This window comes from Hyperolius riggenbachi, chromosome 6 (genome assembly GCF_040937935.1).
Source record: "Hyperolius riggenbachi isolate aHypRig1 chromosome 6, aHypRig1.pri, whole genome shotgun sequence".
NCBI classification, from domain to species: Eukaryota; Metazoa; Chordata; class Amphibia; order Anura; family Hyperoliidae; genus Hyperolius; species Hyperolius riggenbachi.
Genome location: NC_090651.1, coordinates 308,190,400 through 308,212,519, shown reverse-complemented (window position 1 = coordinate 308,212,519; position 22,120 = coordinate 308,190,400). Strand labels below are relative to the sequence as shown.

Sequence of the window (22,120 nt, the reverse complement as noted above, 5' to 3'; positions counted from 1 at the left end):
TCAGTGTGTTGTTGTATTCCTCTGTCGGGTCATGATCAAGGATGGCATAATGTTGGGGGTTATCTAATAGGCGGGAGGCCTCTTCCAAATAATCCGCCCGATTTAAAAGAACAATGCCCCCGCCCTTGTCCGCAGGTTTAATAACAACGTCATGCGTTGATTTGAGTCTATGAAGAGCAGATTGTTCTGCATGTGTGAGGTTGGAGGGGGGGGGGGGATTCTGTAGATTGATCTTTAGGAGATCTTCTAAGACTAAATCTTGGAAAGATTGTAATAGATGGCCCTTGGATGCGGTAGGATAGAACCTAGAGCGTCCCTTTAGCTGAGTGGTAATATACCTCTCAGTGGAGACCTCGCCAGGGTTAACAGTAACAAGTGGTATTGATGGGTTATCCGTAATAATCAAGCTATTATTGGGGTTAGTAGATGACTCCTTATGTTTTTTTATGGCGAAATGGCGTCTTAAGGTAAGCTTACGTACGTAGGCGTTTAAATCAGTGTATAGTTCATTTAAGTTTGATGTGTTGGTAGGACAGAATGTTAAGCCTTTCTCTAGTAACTTTGTTTCACGGGCAGATAATAGGTGATCAGATAGGTTGAAAATACTTCTTAGTTGTGAGTTGGAGTTTAGACTGACTCCGGTGCATCTTTTTTTTTTTTTATGAAAAAAAAAGATGCCCCGGAGTCACCGGCTGTGAAGCGCCGACTTCTGTTTAATTCATCACAAGTACTTGGGGTCCGTTATTTATGTATATTATTGTTTTGTATTTTTTAGCTTGTGCTCCTGTTTTGATTGCCTGAGGAAGCGGGTTAGTCCCGTGAAACGCGTAGCACCTAGGAGCACCAATAAATTGCTGATTTCTCGACTGAGCATTGTGTTTTATATTGGTTCTTGGTCTGTTGGATGGGTGGTGAGTACGTCTCCCCCCAATTTTTAATCTTAGCATTGTTTTTACTCTTTTTGGCGCCTCTGGACCTTATCCTTATCACATAATCCACCTATGGTGGCAAGGAATCTTCCTATTTTTCTTTCTACAGAGAGCGACATCTTATACCTGAGTGGGGTCAGGTTCTAATTCTCCCCACCGGCATATGGAGTGGTTGCCTAGGGGCAACCCGTGTTTGTGAGTATAAATTTTTTTAATTTACTCAGCTTCGACTGTTTTGAAATACCGCACCATTTGGGCTCTCGGTCTTTTGTTTTTGTTTCTGAAGTACTGACAAGTAAGTCCAAGATGTATCAAATTAACATAACATTTGTATCGGCTCAAAACTATTAGTATCTTATTAACCAGTAATTACTACATATTAATATTGAGTAATTAGGGAAATGTTATTTATTTTTAACTTTCTTATTTTCCTGCCTAGTTTAATTAGTTTTCACCTTTTTTTCTGCTCTGTTTTCTACCTTCAATAACCTTCCGAAAAGGCTGGGGATAAAATACAGAAAATCCCACTTTTTTGCATGCTTCTTTGTGAATTTAAATCTATTGACGTACTGTATTTACCTCACAAGTCTGTAATTTACCTCACTAGTTGTTAACCACCATACGACCGCCTAATGCGGATTGGCGTCAAGTCCTAAGGGAGTGTACTGCAGAGGATCGCGCGTGCGCTTGAGTAATGGAGTGGCGATCATTGGGCGGCAGACTGTTAGATGGTGAAACTGCCGTTTATTTACCTTGTACAGCGCTGCTATCTCCTGCAGTGCTGTACGTGGAAAGCTCTGTCACTGAGCTGTCCCCTCGATTGGCCCAAAAGATGATCACCTCTTATATGCTGATGCCTATGAGAGCCGATCACACTGATTGGCTCTCTGAGGAAAGGGGCGGATGCTGGGTAGGGAAATTTAAAGAAAAATACGTTTTTTATTAAAAAAATAATAAATTTAATTAAAATAAATAAATAAACGTAACAGCAGCAATCAGATGCCACCAACAGAAAGGTCTATTTGTGGCAGAAAATGGGGCAAAATTCATTTGTTTGCTAAGTAGTATGGCTCTGCAGCACACTGTTAAAGCTGCAGTGTGCTGAATTGTAAAAAATAGCCTGGTCATTAGGGGGGTGTAAGCCTGTGGTCCTCAACTGGTTAATTTACCTCACTAGTTGGTAATTTTAGTTTTCCATGTGGTAACAGCCTTAGTGAATTGTCATTTAACAAAATGTTCAGTAAAATAGGCTGTTTAATAAGCCCACTCCACCTACCAGTTTAATAAGCTGTTAAAATATGCTCTCTCCACCTACAAGCGAGGACAGTATAGGCAGCATTTGGCATAGATATTTTGTATAATTATGGACCCCATACAGCCCCATGGAATACGTTGGTGCTTTATAAAGCAATATTAATAATACACTTACTGTTCCATCAATACTGAAGCAGTGATATCTGTAGGGGTCACTGCTGCTGTGTAGCAACGTAAATTGTGTGTTTCCCTATCATTTGACAGCGACTAATTCACTAGCTAAGAGCAATACAAAAGGACAATAGTTTAATCACAATGCATCAGACACAGCGCTGTAATTCATCTGATATTGCATTCCTTCTGGAAAGAGGCAGAACATGAAATAAATTGTATTAGGTTTAATAAGTACTAAGAACTGATCCACATGCACAAACACATCTAAGGTTACAGAAAATCACATCTGTGGGGAAACACTATCGGGAAAGTGTGTTCTCATTATATTCTGTCTGCAGCAAGATTCAAGATAACCACTCTGAGATTATACACGGGTAAAGATTAGTAATAGGGTTAGATTAATTTGAGAGTTAAGCTATGTACACATTTACAATGTGTATCGTCCAGAACAATTGTTGCTAATCCTGTTCCTGTACAAACATTTTGCTTGGCTCCCGGGCCTATCGGGCATCTCTGTTCTATGGAGGGGGGAGGGGGATCATAAGCAGGAGGCAAATGCTCTGGGAACTACGACAGAGGCAGCCAGGAATTTGTTGACCTGTTTGATTATTGAAAAAGGACCCAGGTGCTGGGGGATACCTACCATATGTAAGCTATTTTTACCTGAAATGAATACAAATTATCACCTTGAGAGAGGAAAATGTAAAGCCCTGTACACAAGCTACTTGATAAACAAAGCAGATCCCCAATAGTGCAATGTGTCAAACCAATTGGTCAAAAGCTTAAATATACTCATAAAGGTAATCACTCAGTAGGCAGGTGGGGAGATTAGACCCGACTCCACTTGGGCTAAAAATGTTACTCTTTGTAGAAAAAAAGAAAAGGGGGTAACACCCCTCCACCAAGGGTGGATACTCAGGATAAAGAATTGTTCAAAACGGAGGTGCCAGATAAGGATAAAATAGTAAAACATTCAAAGTTGGCTGAGGTGGGCAATTAACGACCGACTCAGCCGATAATCCGGCATGTGTACAGTGGCCCTCCACCTCACCACATTGAAATAGAGTGCCTAGTCAGCCTGTAGACTAACTACAGTAGTTGTACGCAGGCGCAGTACAAGCCAGATGACGTGGAAGCGCGGGCATTCGCAGAAGAGCCGACCCGGCAGTCAGGACCGTAGGATTACACCCCCTAGTGACCAGGCTTTTTTTTACAATTTAGTGTTCTGCAGCTTTAATAACTCACTGCAGAGCCATACAACACAGCACACAAGTGAACAGTCTCTCCAGAGAACAGCCGAGTGACACGGCTGTCCCCAGTACAGCGCTGCAATAGATCACAGTGCAGTACAATGTAAATAGACGGTTTTGCCATCTAACAGTCTGCTAGCAGTGACCGTCGCTGGTAGACTGATGACGTAGCTCCGCTCCATCATTCAAGCGGGGATGCACGCGCGCGCGATCCCCTGTAAAACCCCGCCCCAGGACTTGACGCCTTTCAGCAATAGGCGGTCCTGGGGCTGCCACCTTCCCGACACCTATCGGTGTTAGGTGGTTGGGAAGGGTTTAAAGTGTGTAAGTAGCTTGAGTTTTCTCCTAGGTGATATTTTCACACCTTGCCATAAAATGCTTTTTAAACCAGAGCAAGCAAGAAAATAATCAAAACAATGTTGTTAGTACCGTTTCCCCTACTTTTAGGTACTTTTTCAATTGTAAAATGCTTAAAGGTTAGTTTATGAAAATGATCTCCTAGGAGAAAACTTAGGATAACACGTTTATTGCATATGGGCAATTATCACTCCTTATCAGCATTAACTAATGATTTAGGAGGAACTTAAAGCGGATCCGAGATGAAAAACTAACTAGAGGCCAACGACTGCGGCGCACACCACGGGTAGTGCGAGACCCGGCGGCCCCTATACCTAGGGGACCAGTCAGGCGACATGCCCCTCTGATGAAGCCCGCAGGAAACAAGGGCGAAACGGCTGTAAGTGCAGCCAACCTGGACCAACCCCAGCACTTCATGCCTCCATCCAGCCTACTCCATGGCTCCTCGCATGCTTTTTTGCTTTGCTCTGAGCTAGCTCATATTGATGTGTATAGAGTCTGCTATTTAAGCTATTGCATTCTAATGTTGACACATGTTGCCAGATTGGCTCAGATGCATTTCATGCATTCAATGCTAGTACCAATACATTTGGTGTGAACTTTATGCCTAGTGTGCCTGCCAGTTTGTTCTCTATATGGTGAAAAACTAACTATAACAAGTAACTTGTCTATATATCTTATCTAAAGTTTAGATTTAGGTTTATACAGCAAATCTAGCTGCAAACAGCTTTAATAGAATATGATTATTTATTCCTGTGATACAATGACAGCAGCCATGTTGTTTGTAAACATTACACAGAGGCAGGCTTATCTGTATCTTGAGCAAAAAAAACGAATCCCCCCTCCTCCTCCCTCCTCCCCTCTGCCTCTGAAATCAATGGCTAGTAATACCTCCCCCTCCTCCTGCCCAGACTGAGCTCCCATGAGCCCTTGCTACTGTCTGAAAGTGCCTTGGCTCTCTTAAAACCTGTGGGCGTGGCTTGTTTAGTTTATAGGGAATTAGAGTATTAAAACAAAAACAAAAAAGTATTTGGCTTGCAGAATGCCCTATAAACAATAGGAAAGGAACACAATAATGCAATGAATAAAAGTTCATCTCGGATCCACTTTAAGGCTGCTTTCACAGTGGGACGTTACAGGCGCACGTTAGAGCAGCCTGTAACGCACCCCACCGCACAGCAATGATAGATCAATGGGCTGTTCACAGTGCCCACGTTGCGTTACACTGTAACGCTGCACGTTCTATGAAAGTGCAGCATGCTGTGGGTTATACGCGGTTTTAGCCGCTTAGACTGTTTGCATATGCTCAGTAATGTTGTTTTGTTTTTTGTGTGCAGGAGAGGAGGAGGGGAGAGTCTGCTATTTTGCCTAGCCACATGGCTAATTAATATTCACTGCACTGCAATGCCGTTTCTCTTCCTGCTAGCAATAATTCATATGAATCATTCTCGGTTCTCTGCCTGCTAGCAATGATTCATATAAATCAGTCTCTTCCTGCTAGCAATGATTCATATGAATCATTGCCAATTCTCTGCCTGCTAGCAATGATTCATATGAATCATTCTCTGCCTGCTAGCAATGATTCATATGAATCATTCTCGGTTCTCTGCCTGCTAGCAATGATTCATATGAATCATTCTCGGTTCTCTGCCTGCTAGCAATGATTCATATGAATCATTGCCGGTTCTATCGAACGAAAACGGCGCACCAAGAACCGCATAAGGCGTCTCTATGTAGCGTCCACCTTTAGCACCAGAATGCGTTGCGTTAGGGGAACGTTATGCGACCTTAAACGAGTTATCCGGGCTTTCAAAAGAAAATAAAGGCTACTTACCGGGAGCTTCCACCAGCCCCAAGCTCCCAGGACCTCCCTCGCCGCACCTCTGCGCACAGCCGTTCGCCGGAGCTCCGTCCCGGTCCCCGGCGATGACGTCAGAGCGACCTCCAGGTCGCTCTGTACTGTGCCTGCGCGAGCGGCGCTGTCAATCACCGCCACGTGGGGCGGAGCGGACTGCTGTTGGTTGGTGCTGTCTAGTTTTTTTCATGTCTGCCAGTAGTAAAGATGACATGCAGGCTCACTGTAGATCAATCAACATGAACAAATGACACAATCTGTTTACCTGTTAAGTCCTGCTACCTGCGCACGGCAATTATACCGGTGGTTCGTGAGTATGCCCCAAAGTGTGCTTGATTGCAATCAGAGCAATAATACATGGTTTGGATAAAGCCACATAGGTTAATTTAAAGAGAACCTAAACTGAGGTTTAGGAGGTTTAAAGGAGATGGATTTTTCCTTTTAGAATAATACCAGTTGCCTGACTCTCCTGCTGATCCTGCGTCTAATACTTTTTGTCACAGCCACTCAACAAGCAAGCAGATCATGTGCTCTGACTGAAGTCAGACTGGATTAGTTGCATGCTTGTTTCAGTTGTGTGATTCAGCCACTACTAAAGCCAAAGAGATCAGCAGGACTGCCAAGCAACTGGTATATTTTAAAATGAAACATCCATATCCCTCTCAGTTAAAGATAACCAGAGACGAAGCACCCTCATGTATTTTACCATATATATCAATGGGAACATGACGGTAAACACCTACCCTGCTCTCTGTTTCATTCTTCTCTGCTAAATCTGCCTGTTGTCAGCGCTGATAAGAATCCCCGACTGAGCATTCAGTCTGGCTTTGCCACGGAATGATTATAGCTGAGTCAGTCTTCTGTGATGTCTTTTCAAGCCCAAGTCTGCCCCCTTGTGGCTCTGCTTTGCTGCTATTTATCCTCGAACCAGCAAAATGCTCAGTCAGGGATTCTTTTTAGGGCAGATAACAGGCAGATTTAGCAGAGAAGAATGAAACAGAGAACAGGGTAGGTGTTTACTGTCATGTTCCCATTGATATATATGGTAAAATACATGAGGGTGCTTCGTCACTGGTTCCCTTTAAGGTTCCCTTTAAGAGCACAGGATAATTCATCTCCAGACACAGCCAGTTACTACTTTCTATTCAGGTGCAAAATCAGCTCTGCTACATCAAGCATCTGTCTAAGCAGCATAATAGATCTGACAGATGTGTTATGGTTCATGACATAACTTCTATAAACCCCCCCCCCCCCCCTCTCTCTCTCTCTCTCTCTCTCTCTCTCTCTCTCTCTCTAGAGGGATTTTTGCATGTTTTTCACACAAAAGTTCAGAATCCCTTTCAGATGTAAAAGTTATAAACCAGTTACATTTTTCTTTCAGTTCATTTACCAGAGACAATTCATATTTTTTTTCCTTCAACTGACAGTAATTCAAAATGAGCTAAATAAACACTAACAAAAGCCTTCATTGTAAAGCTCTAAGTAGGTTCAGCTTATTCCACCACGTGACGCATTTATCCGAGTGATTTGCAGATCAAAACAACATACCGCTGAATTTTCACATTTCTCAGTACGGAACCTTTTCTATTCTATAAACGCAGTGTTTCTGCTACAGATAGACGAATGACCACCCAAGTGTAACAAGAATGGGACTTCTGTGCATCTTGGATCTTGTGCCACTAGGGTGCACCATGATGTTCTGCTCAGACTGATGAATGGACTGGTGCAGGGCAATACAAAAACACACAATCTAGAATAGGGAACGCCTTGTGCCACAAACAGGCGGTCTGACATGGTCAAGAAGTAAGGAGAGGGACTCTGCTCCAAACAACTGGCAGGAGAGACACAGGTAGTGATGCAGACTTCCTTTGTCATATATATATATGTTACGGCCAGGACCTGAAGTCTGGCCATTTCGGGTTCTGGCCGGTCAAAACTAGAAGTGGCCGTCTCGCTGCGGCCAATGTGTATAATGAAGATTCCCGGCAGCATAAAAATGAATGAATGAATTCCCCATCCGCAGGCAATGCAAGAAATGAAGCCGGTTCTTCGGCTCTGGCTCCTCCCCCTGCCCCTCTCCTATTCAGCTCTTGCATGGCCCTCAGAGTGGTTTGTCACGGCAGGGAAGCAGAGCTGGAAGGCTGCAGACATTGCTTCTGCCAGCACCTGCTCTGCAGACAGGGCTGGCGCTACCATAGAGGCAAAGGAGGCAGCTGCCCCAGGGCCCCAGAGCTTGTAGGGGCCCCCAGTGGCTACAAGAGGAAAAAAAATTTCAAATCGACCTTATAGTTTTTGAGAAAATTAATTTTAAAGGAAAAAAAATACACATTTAAAAACCAGCCGACTTTAATGGTTAATAGCAAATCCACCTTAAATTCTAGAAACCCTAAATTTGCAGGATATGTTAAGGAGATCATTGGGAATAAGTAGAAAAAACAATTTTTCAAAAAGACATAGTTTGAGAAAATCGATTTTAAAGTTTCAAAAGGAAAAAAGTACACTTTTAAATGCGGTAAATGTCACTTTTAGTACCTAACGGTAGTGTAATTTTACATGCATCAAACGAAAGCGCAATAAATTTCCTGACGGCGGTTTTCAGGGGGTCCATACGCAGCCGCAGCGCTTTGGCCAGGGATCGCTATACAGCCGCAATATGGCTGTATGAAGATCCCTGGCATTTTTTTCCTATTTTCCCAATTTTTTTCTTTTATGTTTAGTGTGGGAATTTTTTTTTTTTTATTTAATTATGTGGGGTCCCCCCTCCTGAAAATGTTTAACCCCTTGTCCCCCATGCAGCTGGGGTAGCCAGAATGTGGAGCTCCGACCGATTGGGGCTTCAAACCCTGACTATACCAGCTGCAAAAAAGGTCCCTTAATGCCAATTTTTGCTCCGGGGTATCTGTTGGGGGGCCCCCCCAGGTTTATTTTGCCCTGGGGCCCCATTGTTGCTTAAACCGGCCCTGTCTGCAGAGAAACGAGCAGCAGGAATCTGCCACAACAAATGACTCTGAGGGCCATGCAAGAGATGAATAGGAGAGGGGCAAGGGGAGGAGCCAGAGCCGAAGAACTGGCTTCATTTCTCGCATTGCCTGCGGATGGGGAATTCATTCATTCATTTATATGCCGCCGGGAATCTTCATTTTGCACATTGGCCGCAGCGAGACGGCCACTTTTGATTGGCCAGAGCCTGAAGAGGCCAGACTTCGGGTTCTGGCTGTAACATATACATAAGATGAAACTCAATCTCACTACGTAAAGCAGCTTGAAGAGGAAATAACTTGTATGTGTAGTACTAATGGTACATGGAACTTTCCTGGTGAATCACTTTCTTATTAGACTGCAATTCATTTTTTTTTTAAAGCAAGAGGTTTTTATTCAACAAATGGTAAGTACAACATATAGCAAATTCAGATTCACCGACATACGAGTGTTTATTGAGTGCTACAAAAGTACAAAGCATAGAATAAGGCACATGGAGCTTATAAAATAATTATAAAATAACTTACGTGCAAGATAGAAAAAACATATGAGCAGCAGTCAAGCACAATAGTTCAGATAAGCAAGAGTCAGGCCGGAGAGAACCTGTCAGCCCAAGGCGACCATATAGTATGCTTGGCAGACGGAAAAAGCCATTATTTCCTATAATGCAATGAGGTTCACAGACAGCAACCTGTCAGGACCATGGTCATGACATCACATTGTGGGAGGGGTTTCACCACATTATCAGCCACACAGACCCTCCCTGATGATCTATTTGAGAAAAGGTAAAGATTTCTTGTGGGGTAAAGGCGGTATCAGCTACTGATGGGGATGAAGTTCAATCCTGCGTGAAAGTTCCTCTTTAAAGGGAACCGCAACTGAGAGGGATATGGATGATTCCTAATAAACAATACCAGTCGCTTGTCAGTCCGGCTGATCTCTTTGGCTGCAGTAGTGGCTGAATCACACACCTGAAACAAACATGCAGCTAATCTGACTTCAGTCAAAGCACCTGATCTGCATGCTTGTTGAGGGGCGGTGGCTAAATGTATTAGAGACACAGGATCAGCAGGAGAGTCGAGCAACTGGTATTATTTTAAAAGGAAAAATCCATATCCTTCTCAGTTTAGGTTCCCTTTAACCCCCCCCCCCTTTAAACCCTTCCTGGTACCTAATCTCCTCCCCTTACCTATAACCTCTTCTTGACGCCTAGCCCTAACCTTTAAAGGACTCGTTCAGACGGGCGCTGAAGCAGGGTAAATTAACGGTCGTGGCACTCACCACTCCAGCGCTGTCCATTCAAATCTTGCAAAAAAGTGATCAGAAATATGCGCCACTCCCAATTGAGAAAAAATTTAAAAAAAGGGGAAATCTAAATCAAATCAAATTGCTGTAAAATCGTGGGTGGCCACCTGAACAGATACTCACCTTTATTCCTTTAATCTTTAAGATCTCCTGGTCTGATAGTCTCTGTGATATGTTTACAGCAAAACTACATACATCCAGGCCTTTTCTAATAGTGGCCCCCAAGGATCCTTATATTATATTACATTATGTAACACTGTTTCACTGTTGCGATGTGTAATCTTGCATGTATGAATTTGTAGCTATATATGTTTTTGTGAAGCTTTTAAACAGTTAACAGACTAAATTAGGGAAAAAATGACTGCATCAATTAAATAATTGGGTGGGTTTAATAATGAAGTCACCCTTTCCTAATTTCTTTCAATATTCCATGACTAAGCATGCTTATACACCATGTAAAATGCAAAAAAAGTTTTATTCCGTGGTCTTCTGTCAATGATGTGAAGATCACTGAACTTCCAGATTAGAAGTTACTTTGGGTGTATTCATGTAAGTCCATTAAAAGTGCTGCGCACATATATTGCGATTCCTCATCACTAAGTTTTGGAAGTCAGATTATGCTCAGTATGCTACAGACTTAGAAGATGTGCTAAATGATGTCATGAGGATGGAAGACTTAGTATGATCGGAGCAAAACAAGGGGGACAAATTTGTTATGTAATGGTCAGTCTGGCTGGACTGCCACGATAATACCTTTTGCACGGGAGAACCTCCCCTAACTCATAAGGTAGATACACACAGCATACATTCATTGTCTGTAGCGACAAACAGACAAGAGACAACAACGTACATTTAGAAGCAACAATTCGCGAAAAATCGTACACATGCTACAACAAACAAGGTGAAGGCATGGTGGAAACTGTCTGCCACGGACTACACAGAGCCGACTCTCCATCAGCTGTCTCCTCAGATGTCTGTTAGTAGCGACTCTGCCGTCTGTAGAAGACTTTCGTACACACAGCAGGACAACAACAGAGTATGCAGCGGTTTGTGCGACAAAAGCCACAAGCTATTGAACAGTTTAATCGCTCGGACAAGATCTTGTCTGCAGACTGTCATTGCTCACAGCATACCAATATAAGTGAATGATTATTATAGCAAAAAAAACCACAAAATTCAGCACTAACAGTATGAGTTCCAATAGGAGTGCAACTAAAGTGATTGCTCTTCAAAAACAAAGTAAAATATAGATCCAAAGCTTCAGTGCACAGTCCACAGAAACAAAAGTGCTTCAAATCACCAGTGTTTCAATTCATCAAAGAGTGGCCACCACCTGGGTTAATAAAATGCTCACCAGATACATGGCCTGAGGAAGTGGTCTGAGACCTACGAAACGCGTTGTCAGTGCATATTCATATATTTTTAATATATGAAGTTGTCACTATTGAGGTAAGCCACCTCTCCATTTTTCATTTCAGTTTTATACATTTCTGGGCGCCTCCTCCTGTTGTGCTTTCCTTGGTAGAAATTTCTAAAGAATAAATTGATCAGTTCTAAAAGCCCCCACCCCCTGCATCTTTTGCATCAATGTCGGCCCAATCCGTTGGACCCACAGGGCATGCTGGGATAATTTCCTGGAGAACAGGAGTCTCTCACTGGCCCCTGAACCTGCTGCAAATGCTGCAATGCGGCTGTCTCCTGTTACCTCCTTACAAACACAGCATCAAACTAAGGACCTCATGGTTGCTACAAGAACATACAAAACAGCACAGTAACTTATAGATATTTTGGGATACCCCTTAAAGTCAGAATTATTACTCACAACTTCTTCCAGCTGTACTTGAATTTGTCGATGGACTTCAGCCATTTGGAACAAGGTATCACCTGCAACAATAAATCACACTGGATATAATAAAAAGCATAAATGACAAACAGAGCCAAGAAGCAGGTGACATGAGTTATAAGGGAAAACTGCAAACATAATTGTAACACAAAGTATGAAATGTTTAATAGCAATTACATAATTCTTGGAATCCTTGCACATGGATTGAGCAGAAATAGGATTTGCCTGAACTGAGATTCAACCCGCACTGAATGGATCTAAAGCGAGTGAATATCCATTAAGAAATACTGATAAGCAGTGGAGATGGACCGGCTACAGATGAAATTTTAAAAATTAGATGATCATGCAAAAGTTTGTTTATTTCAGTAATACAACTTAAACCCTGCATTTCATCTTTGTTCTAAAACATTATTTACAGCATATTATATGCAACCAGCATTTTTTTTTTACTAGACCAGCATTCGAAGGGTTACACACAGAGCTTGAAAGTTGAGTGCAGTGAATTGCAGATGCATCCAAACTTTAGATGATGTTATCTTGTGTTTACTTAAATGTATCAAGTGAGGAATGACACATTCTCTGACTGTGCAGGAGCTGCTGGAGACAGAGAGACACTGAAAGCATGCCTGCATGCAATACAGCAATGAATAAAACCAGTTATTAATAAAATGCAAAGTCAGCTCACAAAGCAAAAAACTGTACTTTCAGGAACCTATAACTTCTAAATGAATAATAATATTTATGAACAAATGCAAATATGATAACTGTATGGCATATAAAAAGTAGGAAAACATGTTTTTTTTTTAATATTATGTCAGGGTTTTAAACCGCTTTAAAAAGAACCTGAGGCGGACTTTGTAAATCTTAATAGGACCCAGAGGCATGTCATGTGCACAATGACATGCCTCTGTGTCCTTCTATCGCTACTTCCTGCCCAGCATGGAGCACATCACTGACTGGTGGGCGGCGCTATGCATATGACACGGTAGACGCACTCTGCTGCGGGGTCATTTGTTTGTCATTTTTTGTGTTGCGTTGGGATGCGGCAGGAGCATTGTATCCCACTGCAACACACAAATCAGGTGCGTCTTATGGTCAGGAGAGTCTTATGGTCTGAAAAATATGGTATATACAGTCACAATCCTACCTAGAACTAGGCTGTGTTCTCTTTTCTCAATGTAAAGGTTAAGAAAGACGGGGAGCTCTGGGGGTCTCCTTATTAAAGAAGACCCCCAGATGCAGAGGCGGAAAATAGTTGGCGGATGTTCGGCGGGATGTGCGCATGTGTGGGGAGCGAGGCCGTGGTGCTGAAGGACAGCATCACAGCGTAAACTTCACTCCCTATCGCCAGGTAATAGGGAAGATCGCTCAGGTTTTCGCCTGAGTAATGCTCCCTAACGATCGGCCAACGCGCAAAGGAAACTGGCAATAGAATTTGCCAGTAATCAACGCACGATGGCGAGGTGCAGCCGTAGCTAGGGGTACCCTAATGTTTTCCTGCAGAGTCCCTAATAAAAGCACTGAAATAATCAATCTCTCAATATAAATGTTCCCATCAATACACAATAAGGGTTAAAGTGAACCCGAGCTGAAAATAAAATTATGGGATTACTGTATTTGTAATATAAGACGCTCCGGAAAAAAATCAGGGAAAACAATATACCAAACCTGGTGCATCTGCAGTGCAGGGGGATCTTATGGGCCTTTCCCCCAAAAAACTGTCTCTGTCTATACTACACTGCCCAGCTACACCAACTCCTGCTGCCCCCACCAGCTACACTAACTACCCTATACTAGCCCAAGCAACCCCTCCAGCTAATCCCTGCTACATCCTCCGATACATCACAAGTTTGCTCCGAGCCCGTCGTCTGTCCCCTCTTTTTTTTACTAATGCAGCCAGCGCAAGTCGTCGGTCTTCAGTCGGTGCAGTGTAACATGATTCAACACTGCACCGACATGCTCCGAGTCCTGTATTCTGGTACTTCCTGGTACATGCTCTCTGAAGCTACTTTGACAGGCAACCCCCCCCCCCTGAATTGACTGCTGGTCCTGCTGTACATAGTCATTGGTGGAGACAGGACTTCAAGGATGTATTGGAGCCAATAGTAATGTTCACATTCCCGCCTCCGCCAATGGCTATGCACTGCAGGGCTGGCAGCCAATCCAGGAGGGGGAAATTGCCTTTCAAAGTAGCTGCAGAGGTCATGCAGTCACGAAATAGGAGCATGTACTAGGCAGTCACGCAATGAGAGCATGTACTAGGTAGTGCCAGAAGACGGTGTTCGGAGCATGCCAACTGCTTCCACTGCGCTATGCACTTGGGGATACTGAACATTCAGAATATAAGACATACTGGGCTTGACAAAACGGTGCTAACTGTTAGCACGAATTTTTGCGCATTTTAGCTCGTTTTCACGTGAAAACCGGTTATCGTGTGCAAAAATTCTCGTTTGCGCGTTAACTGAAGGTTAACTCTTTCAGGCAGTAAAACAAAAAAAGGAACACAGCCTAGTTATTAATATGTTTGCCACTGTACATACACACGTTTATCTCATCATGTCATATGTCACCTCAGGTACACTTTAAAGGTGCTACTATGCAGTATTTCGAGACATGGGGCTTGATTCACAAAACGGTACTGTTAGCACGCTGTGAAAAGTGCTTCACGCAAAATTTCGCGTGATAATGGGTATCGCGTGCAAAAATTCGCTAACGCAATTTCTTTTGCACGTATTAACACGCAAACGCAGATTTTTGCACGCGATAAACGTTTTTTCGCGCAAAACCCTTTTTTTCATGCGAAAATGCGCAAAAAGCCATGCTACCAGCCGTGCTAACAGTTACCACCATTTTGTGAATCAAGCCCATTGTAGGGACACACCTGTGTACCGCACCACTAGTTAGAGCAGCAACTCATCATACAAGTTTGGCCGTGTATGCTGGCTAGGTCACTCAGCCCGTAATCAGTTGTAAAAATATGCAGTTTAAACGTATTAAAATATTAGATGGAGGAGCAGGAAGCTGCTGCAGCAGTCTCTTCTGTATCAGTGTGTCACAGGGTTCCGCAGTAAGCCTCTGTCTTCTGAATCACTGACCTAATATGCAGATCAGGAGCTTGGCTCAACACGCTGTGCACTCTCTGCAGATGTGCAATTCAATTCTTCACACAGTGAAGCCAAAAAACTAGCATGACAGCAAGAAATTGCCATTTTTTATGTAAATCCTTTTGAAATGCCCAGACAATTCTCAACCATAATCTTGTCATAACTAGAAATCGCTGTTACACCCCTGGCTACAACAATGGTTTTCCATGACTAAGTTACAGAAAGGAGTCCTACTGTTATAGGCAAAGGCTTCCTAAGAGAACTATGTATAATGAGGCATTAAAGGACAACTGTCGCGAAAATCTTAAAAAGTATAAAATACTATCTGCAAAGAGTTTGTATGTTCTCTCCGTGTCTGCGTGGGTTTCCTCCGGGCACTCCGGTTTCCTCCCACATTCCAAAAACATACAGATAAGTTAATTGGCTCCCCCTGAAAATTGGCCCTAGACTACAGTACTTACACTACATAATATAGACATATGGCAATGGTAGGGATTAGATTGTGAGCTCCTTTGAGGGACAGTTAGTGACAAGATATATATATATATATATACACTGTACAGCGCTGCGTAATATGTCGGCGCTATATAAATACTAAATAATAATAATAATAATATGTAAACATTTACAAATAAGTATGTTTCTTCCAGAGTAAAATGGGCCATAAATTACTTTTCTCCTAGGTTGCTGTCACTTACAGTAGGTAGTAGAAATCTGACATTGCCAGCAGGTTTTGGGCTGGTCCATCTCTCCATAGGGGATTCTCAGCATGGCCTTTATTCTTTATAAAGACGCTCCCTGAAGAAGACTTATACAGTGATGCTGGCCAGCCTCCCTGCTCGCTGCACACTTTTTTTGGCAGTTGGACAGAGCAACTGCCATTTTGAAAATAAAGAAAACGCTGAGAATCCCTAATGAGGAGATGGGGTAATCCAAAACTTGTTGGTTCTGTCAGATTTCTACTACCTACTGTAAGTGACAGCAACATAGGAGAATAGTAATTTATGGCTCATTTTACTCTGGAAGAAATGTACTTCTTATCTGTATATGTTTACATTCATTTTTAATTTTAAGATTTTTGCAACAGTGGTCCTTTAAACTAGATATATTTACTAATGCTGCTTTTCTTGTTTTCACAGTTGTTCGCTACTAATAAAGCTGTTACAGCCTGGAGAAGGCAGACAGAATTGCCACAACCCCATCTCTGGCACTTCATTGCTGCTGCTGGCAAAGCTCTGCAGAGACTTTGCCTACTTGAAGGTGATGATTTCAATATGAGTCACCAGCGGAATGTATCAGCCTGTAACACATTCTTCCTTCTACATACCACAGATTTATTTTCCCTTTTCTTCATATTTTTTTTCAAATCTAAATCTAATTTTTCCTTCTTAAAGTGAATCTAAAAAAAACCCCCAAAAAAACAGTGCCCCTAGAGGATACTTACCTCCAGAGGGTTAATCCTCTGGATCCTAAAGAGGCTTCCCCCTTCCTCCTCAGAGGAGGCAAACCAGGGCTTGGACCCCCGAAAATCCACTTGTTGTCACTTGTCGCCGCTCCTGAGCAGAGCCGGGACAAGGTCCTTCAGCACCCAAGGCTTATACACCAAAGTGCGCCCCTCCCTCCCTCCCACCCCAGCAATCACACACTGATTGCTATTGGGCTAAGAGTTGCCCCAGTGCCCCCAACACCTTAATCTTTAGTTATCTGGCTTGCAGTCATTGCCATGTATCCCCTTTTCTTATTTCTTTCTGCTTCAAACACAATGGGGAATGACAGCTGAGAGAATTGTGCGCCCCCTCCTACACTGCGCCCTGAGCCTCTCATGCCTCTGCCTCGACCCGGGCCTGCTCCTGAGCACTATCAGCTTTCCCTTGGCACTGGCGGAAATAGCTGAGCCTGATCCGGTCCATACTACTGCGCAGACGCGAGCCATCTGTGCCTGCACAGGAGAGCGGGCCCGATCAGGCTTGGCCATTTCCACTGCAGCACAAGCCGAAAGCTGCTAGTGTGCCTACCAAATATTGTTTTGCTTTGTCTGGAGGTCCCAGCGCTGGTTGGTTGAGGAGGCTGAAGAGGACGGGGGAAGCCTCACGAGGATCCAGAGGCTTCCCACTCCCGAGGTATTTGTTTTTATTATTATTATTTTAAATCTTTCAGAAGGTATTTGCAATTATTCAGCTTGAAGGGTTTGTTCACACTAAGGGCACTTTTGGCATTTCTTAAAGGAGTCATCAGGGAAACTTAATAAAATAAGTGCTACTTACCTGGGGCTTCCTACAGTCCGCTCTGGCCCACGTGGCGGTGATTGACAGCGCCACTCGCGCAGGCGCAGTACAGGCCGACCTGGAGATCGCCCTGACGTCATCGCCGGGGACTGGGACGGAGCTGCGGCGAACGGCTGCGGGGAGAGCTGCGGCGAGGGACATGCTGGGCGCTTGGGGATGGAGGAAGCCCCCGGTAAGTAGCACTTATTTTTTTAAGTTTTTCCCTGATGACTCCTTTAAGCGCTGACGATTTTCAGAATCGCCCTAAAAGCGCTTGTGCAATGATTCCCTATGAGAGTGTTCACATATGAGCGGATCAATTATGATCCGCTCAACAAAGAGCTGCCTGTACTATTTTTGGGGCGATTTACCTCAATGGAAGGTATAAGGAAATCCCAAAACGCTGTAAAAAGCGCTTTGTATTGCGATTTCCCCATGCTTTCATGAATACATTGTATTTATTCCTTTCCGGGTCAAAGAGTTCAGTTCCTGACTTGCATCAGGAATTGGAAAAAAATCGCTCTGCAAAAGTGCTTAGAAAAGCGCTTTACAAAAAATCGTAACGCGCAGGTAAGTGCCGGGAGGCGCTAAAAATAATTCCGCACAAAATCGCAAAACGCTGGCATCAGCGATTGTGATTGTAGATGTGAACAAAGCCTTAAAGAGCAGGTTTCTCATGATGCATCACTCCCGAATATGCAAATCATCTCTGTATGTCCCTGAAGCCAGGCTTACATCCAGAACTGCTGGTGTAAAACAAGCCCATAGCTTATACATTTTACAGAGCCACATCAACTCAACATGCAGACAGCCTGTTTCTGACTTTCTGGTCCTCACCAGTGCATGGCAGGGACTGCTATACATAAATCTATGGGAGAGGGTTTGGATCAGTACTACAGAATACAGAGACAGCTTCTTGGTGACCTAGAACCCCAGGAAGGTATAAAAGGTTCAAGGAGAACAAATAGCCCTGTATTAAAAAGAAATGCTAAATATAATTTTGCCTTTTTAAAGAGAACCCGAGGTGGGTTTGAAGAATAATATCTGCATACAGAGGCTGGATCTGCCTATACAGCCCAGCCTCTGTTGCTATCCCAAACCCCCCTAAGGTCCCCCTGCACTCTGCAATCCCTCATAAATCACAGCCCCACTGCTGACAAACAGCTTGTCAGAGCTGGCTGTGTTTATCTCTATAGTGTCAGTCTGCTGCTCTCCCCGCCTCCTGCAGAACTCCGGTCCCCGCCTGCATCCCTTCCCTCCCTGCTGATTGGAGGGAAGGGATGGGGGCAGGGACCGGAGCTATGCAGGAGGCGGGGGAGCAGCTGAGACTGACACTACAGATGTAAACACAGCCTCACAGCACGGCTGTGATTTATGAGGGATTGCAGAGTGCAGGGGGACCTTAGTGGGGTTTGGGATAGCCAAGAGGCTGGGCTGTATAGGCAGATCCAGCCTCTGTATGCAGATAACATTCTTTAAACACACCTCGGGTTCTCTTTAAAAAAAAGCCCATATGCAAGTTGGGCCCATATGAGTTTTTTCCTAAAACTATAATTTTTCATCTTTTATTTAGAATAACTTTTCAGCACTCTGCAATTGAAAAAGCACCAAAAAGTAGGTGGAAAAGTACTATCAAAACTATTTCAAATATTTTCTTGCTTGATGGCGATTTAAATTGCATTTCATTGACAAGTTTGAAAATATCACTTAGGAAAATGTTGATAGCATATGGGCCAAGGTATTTGCAATAATTCAGCTTTAAAAAGACACTGAAGCGAGAATAAATCTCGCTTCTTGTCTCATAGTCAGCAGGGGCATGTGTGCCCCTGCTAAACCGCTGCTATCCCGCGGCTAAACGAGGGTCCCTGACCCCCAACCCCCCCTGCAAAATCTACGACCAACTTGGTGGTAGATTTTGCTGCTCTTGAGGCAGGGCTAACGGCTGCAGCCCTGCCTCTCAGCGCCGTCTATCAGCGGCGCATCGCCGCTTCTCCCCCGCCCCTCTCAACGAAGGAAGACTGAGAGGGGCGGGGGAGAGGCGGAGATACGCGCTGACAGACGCGCAAGAGGCAGAACTGCGGCGGTTAGCCCTGATTTAATCCGGAAGAGGGGATGCGCTGCTCGGAGGGGATTTCGGGGGGTAAGGGACCCCAGTTTAGCCGCGGGATAGCGGCGTTTTAGCAGGGGCACACATGCCCCTGCTGACTATGAGGTCTGAAGCGAGATTTATTCTCGCTTTAGACTGAGCAAAACTAAGAACAGCTACTTGTATTTTAGGGTGGAACTGACTGGGACATTCCAATAAGGTTGCATTGCCATGGCAACCCAGGAAACCTTTCTTATCTCAAATATCACTTGGACTATTGCCAACCTTATTTTCCTTTCACTGTAGTTGCTAGGCAGGAAATCAGCCCCCAGAAAACCCCACACAGACACAGGGAGAACATACTTCATGCAGATAGTGCCCTGGCTGGGATTCTACCCACACTAACTAATCAACAGAAGTAAGGGCCTGTTTCCACTACACGCAGATTCTGCATGCAGAAAACTGACTCCAATGAATGCCTATGGGAAATCTGCATCAGAAAAATTGCGTTCAGTGGAAACAGGCCCATAGACTTTTATTGGAGTCAGTGTTCTGCATGCAGAATCTGCGTGTAGTGGAAACAGGCCCTAAATCCCCATTACAACAGTTGTCAGTTTACTTGCAGATTACCCATTTGTGATGTAGAGATGTAACATAACAGCCCCCCCCCCTACAAATGGTGCTTTGTGTGCGCACCCCCCCCCCCCCCATCTCGCGGCAGCAGACTACTGTTCCTGATTCCGGTGGCGGGACAGGTCCCCTTCGATTCCTCTTCAGTGTGGCCGCCGTGCAGCCAATCACCTAGCGACTCCCGACACTGTGAGCTGCTAAAGAGGACCAGTCATGCCGCTGGAACCAGGTCCAGTACCAATCTCCACTGCCGCGCTACTCTGCACCCCAGGGCCAGCCCCCCCCCCCCCCCCCCCACTGTGGGAATTGCAGAGGCTATTGTTACTCCCATGGTGATGTATACAGGTAAAAGGGAAGCAGAGATTAGTTTCTGTAAAGACTTTCAGTAACTTATCAAAAAGGAATCATAGTAGTGGAGGGTTTCCTGCTGTACGGCACGTTATAAGAATAATACAAAGAGAAATGGTGAAGATAAATGACTCTAGACAGTACAGTGCATGGAATGAGCAAGGTTTTGCATTTACCTGTCATTCCATTTCTAAAGCTAGAATTTGTACCACATAAAACCATATTTCACCCCACAAGTGGAAAGAAGAATGAATATTGTTTCCAACTGCTTTAACCCTAATTATGACATTCTTGAAACTCAACGTGACTCAGATTATCTCCTGGTCCTAGAGGAGCAGCACACTGTTAATCATGCAGCTACATAGCTGGAATGCTCAGTCATGGCAGCTGCTGTCTGCAGAGCTGGCAGACTGCATTAATCATAGTGTGGTGCACACATTGTGGTGACCTTACCAAGAGCTTAAAGAGGGATTCCCAGCAAATGTAGAAATCATCATTAATGGGCTTTATTCAGGAGAGCTGTACAAAGGACATTGATTAGCACAATTAACCCACTGGAACCACATTGTGGTTTGCTGGAGTCAGGTCAGTGAGAGAGAAATTCTGATTGGATAGAATAGGTTGCTGCACATCACACAGTACTCTGCCTGACTGAAGGCTTCAGGCTAGAGATAGAACCCGGACAACCAATTGTTTTTTCAGAAGCATTATTTTTCCATAAAGTTCTAGGAGTTTGAATGCTGAGAACGAATGCTGGTTTTGTGACTGGGTTAAGGAATGAGAACAAGGTCCATTACTGTGCATGCGCATGTGTTAAAGGAAACATCAGGCTGTTTAAAACAAAGCAGATCTACTTACCCGGGGCTTCCTCCAGCCCCCGGCAGCTTATGTGTTCCTCGCCGCAGCTCCATTCCCAGACGGTGGGCCGGGGTCTCCTCTGTTGCAGCCACCGATCCAGCGAGGTCTTCCGCGCCTGCACAGAATTCTCCCAGCTGCGTGGGCGCGATTGCAAGCGACACGGCCGCGCGCAGTTGCAGAAGGCCGCCGACCTGTCAGAGGCTGCAACGGAGGGGACCACAGGAAGCACGGTAGTGAGTTATGGAACGTGGCCAACAGTTCGCCTATGATGTGGAATGGAGCGCAGAGGATCGCGAAGACTTCTGGGTAAGTTGACCCCCCCGCAGCCTGTGGTCACACCTGTTTAATCAACGGGGCATCATCGTTTCAATTCTGAGTAGTTTGCTACTCGGAATGGCTCGAAAGCCCATCTCTGATTAGAGGCAGAGGATTAGCAGGGGTGCCAGGCAACTAGTATTGCTTAAAAGGAAATAAATATGGCAGCCTCCATATCACTCTCACTTCAGTTTTCCTTTAAGTATGCGTACAGTACACAAGTATCTAAAATGTTAGATACTTGTGTTAGTGTACTTTAAATGGCAGCACTGGACTAGGAATAGGTAAGAAAATTCATTTTGCAGTGTATGAGGAAAGTAAAATATCCACCCGGCAGACAGAGGTTCACAAAAGCCATACTCAGGAACTGTGGTAAAATTGCAGCATGCTACCTACACACAGCAATTTAACTGCAGTTTTCTGAGTATGGTCAATAGAGTCTTATGACCCACTGCGGAGTATTCTGCATCCCACCCCCACCCAGCACCAGTAATGTCTAATCAGGTTTCTGAGTCCTGTGGGCAATGTACATCCCAGATCTAGTCACCTTAAATGGCAACTGAAGTGAG

At 44.2% G+C, this 22,120-nt stretch overlaps 1 protein-coding gene across 6 annotated transcripts in view; it reads right to left on the bottom strand.

Annotated features, from left to right (window-relative positions):
* Positions 1-22,120, bottom strand: part of LOC137521683 (BAR/IMD domain-containing adapter protein 2-like) — a 172,185-nt gene that overhangs the window by 63,190 nt on the left and 86,875 nt on the right. For 5 of the 6 annotated variants that reach the window (XM_068241291.1, XM_068241293.1, XM_068241295.1 and 2 more), the window contains one exon: positions 11,926-11,987. In XM_068241291.1, coding sequence (XP_068097392.1) covers positions 11,926-11,987 — 62 coding nt within the window. Of the gene's footprint in view, positions 1-11,925; positions 11,988-19,685; positions 19,764-22,120 lie in introns of those variants that run through there. The other variant, XM_068241297.1, reaches the window with a different exon arrangement.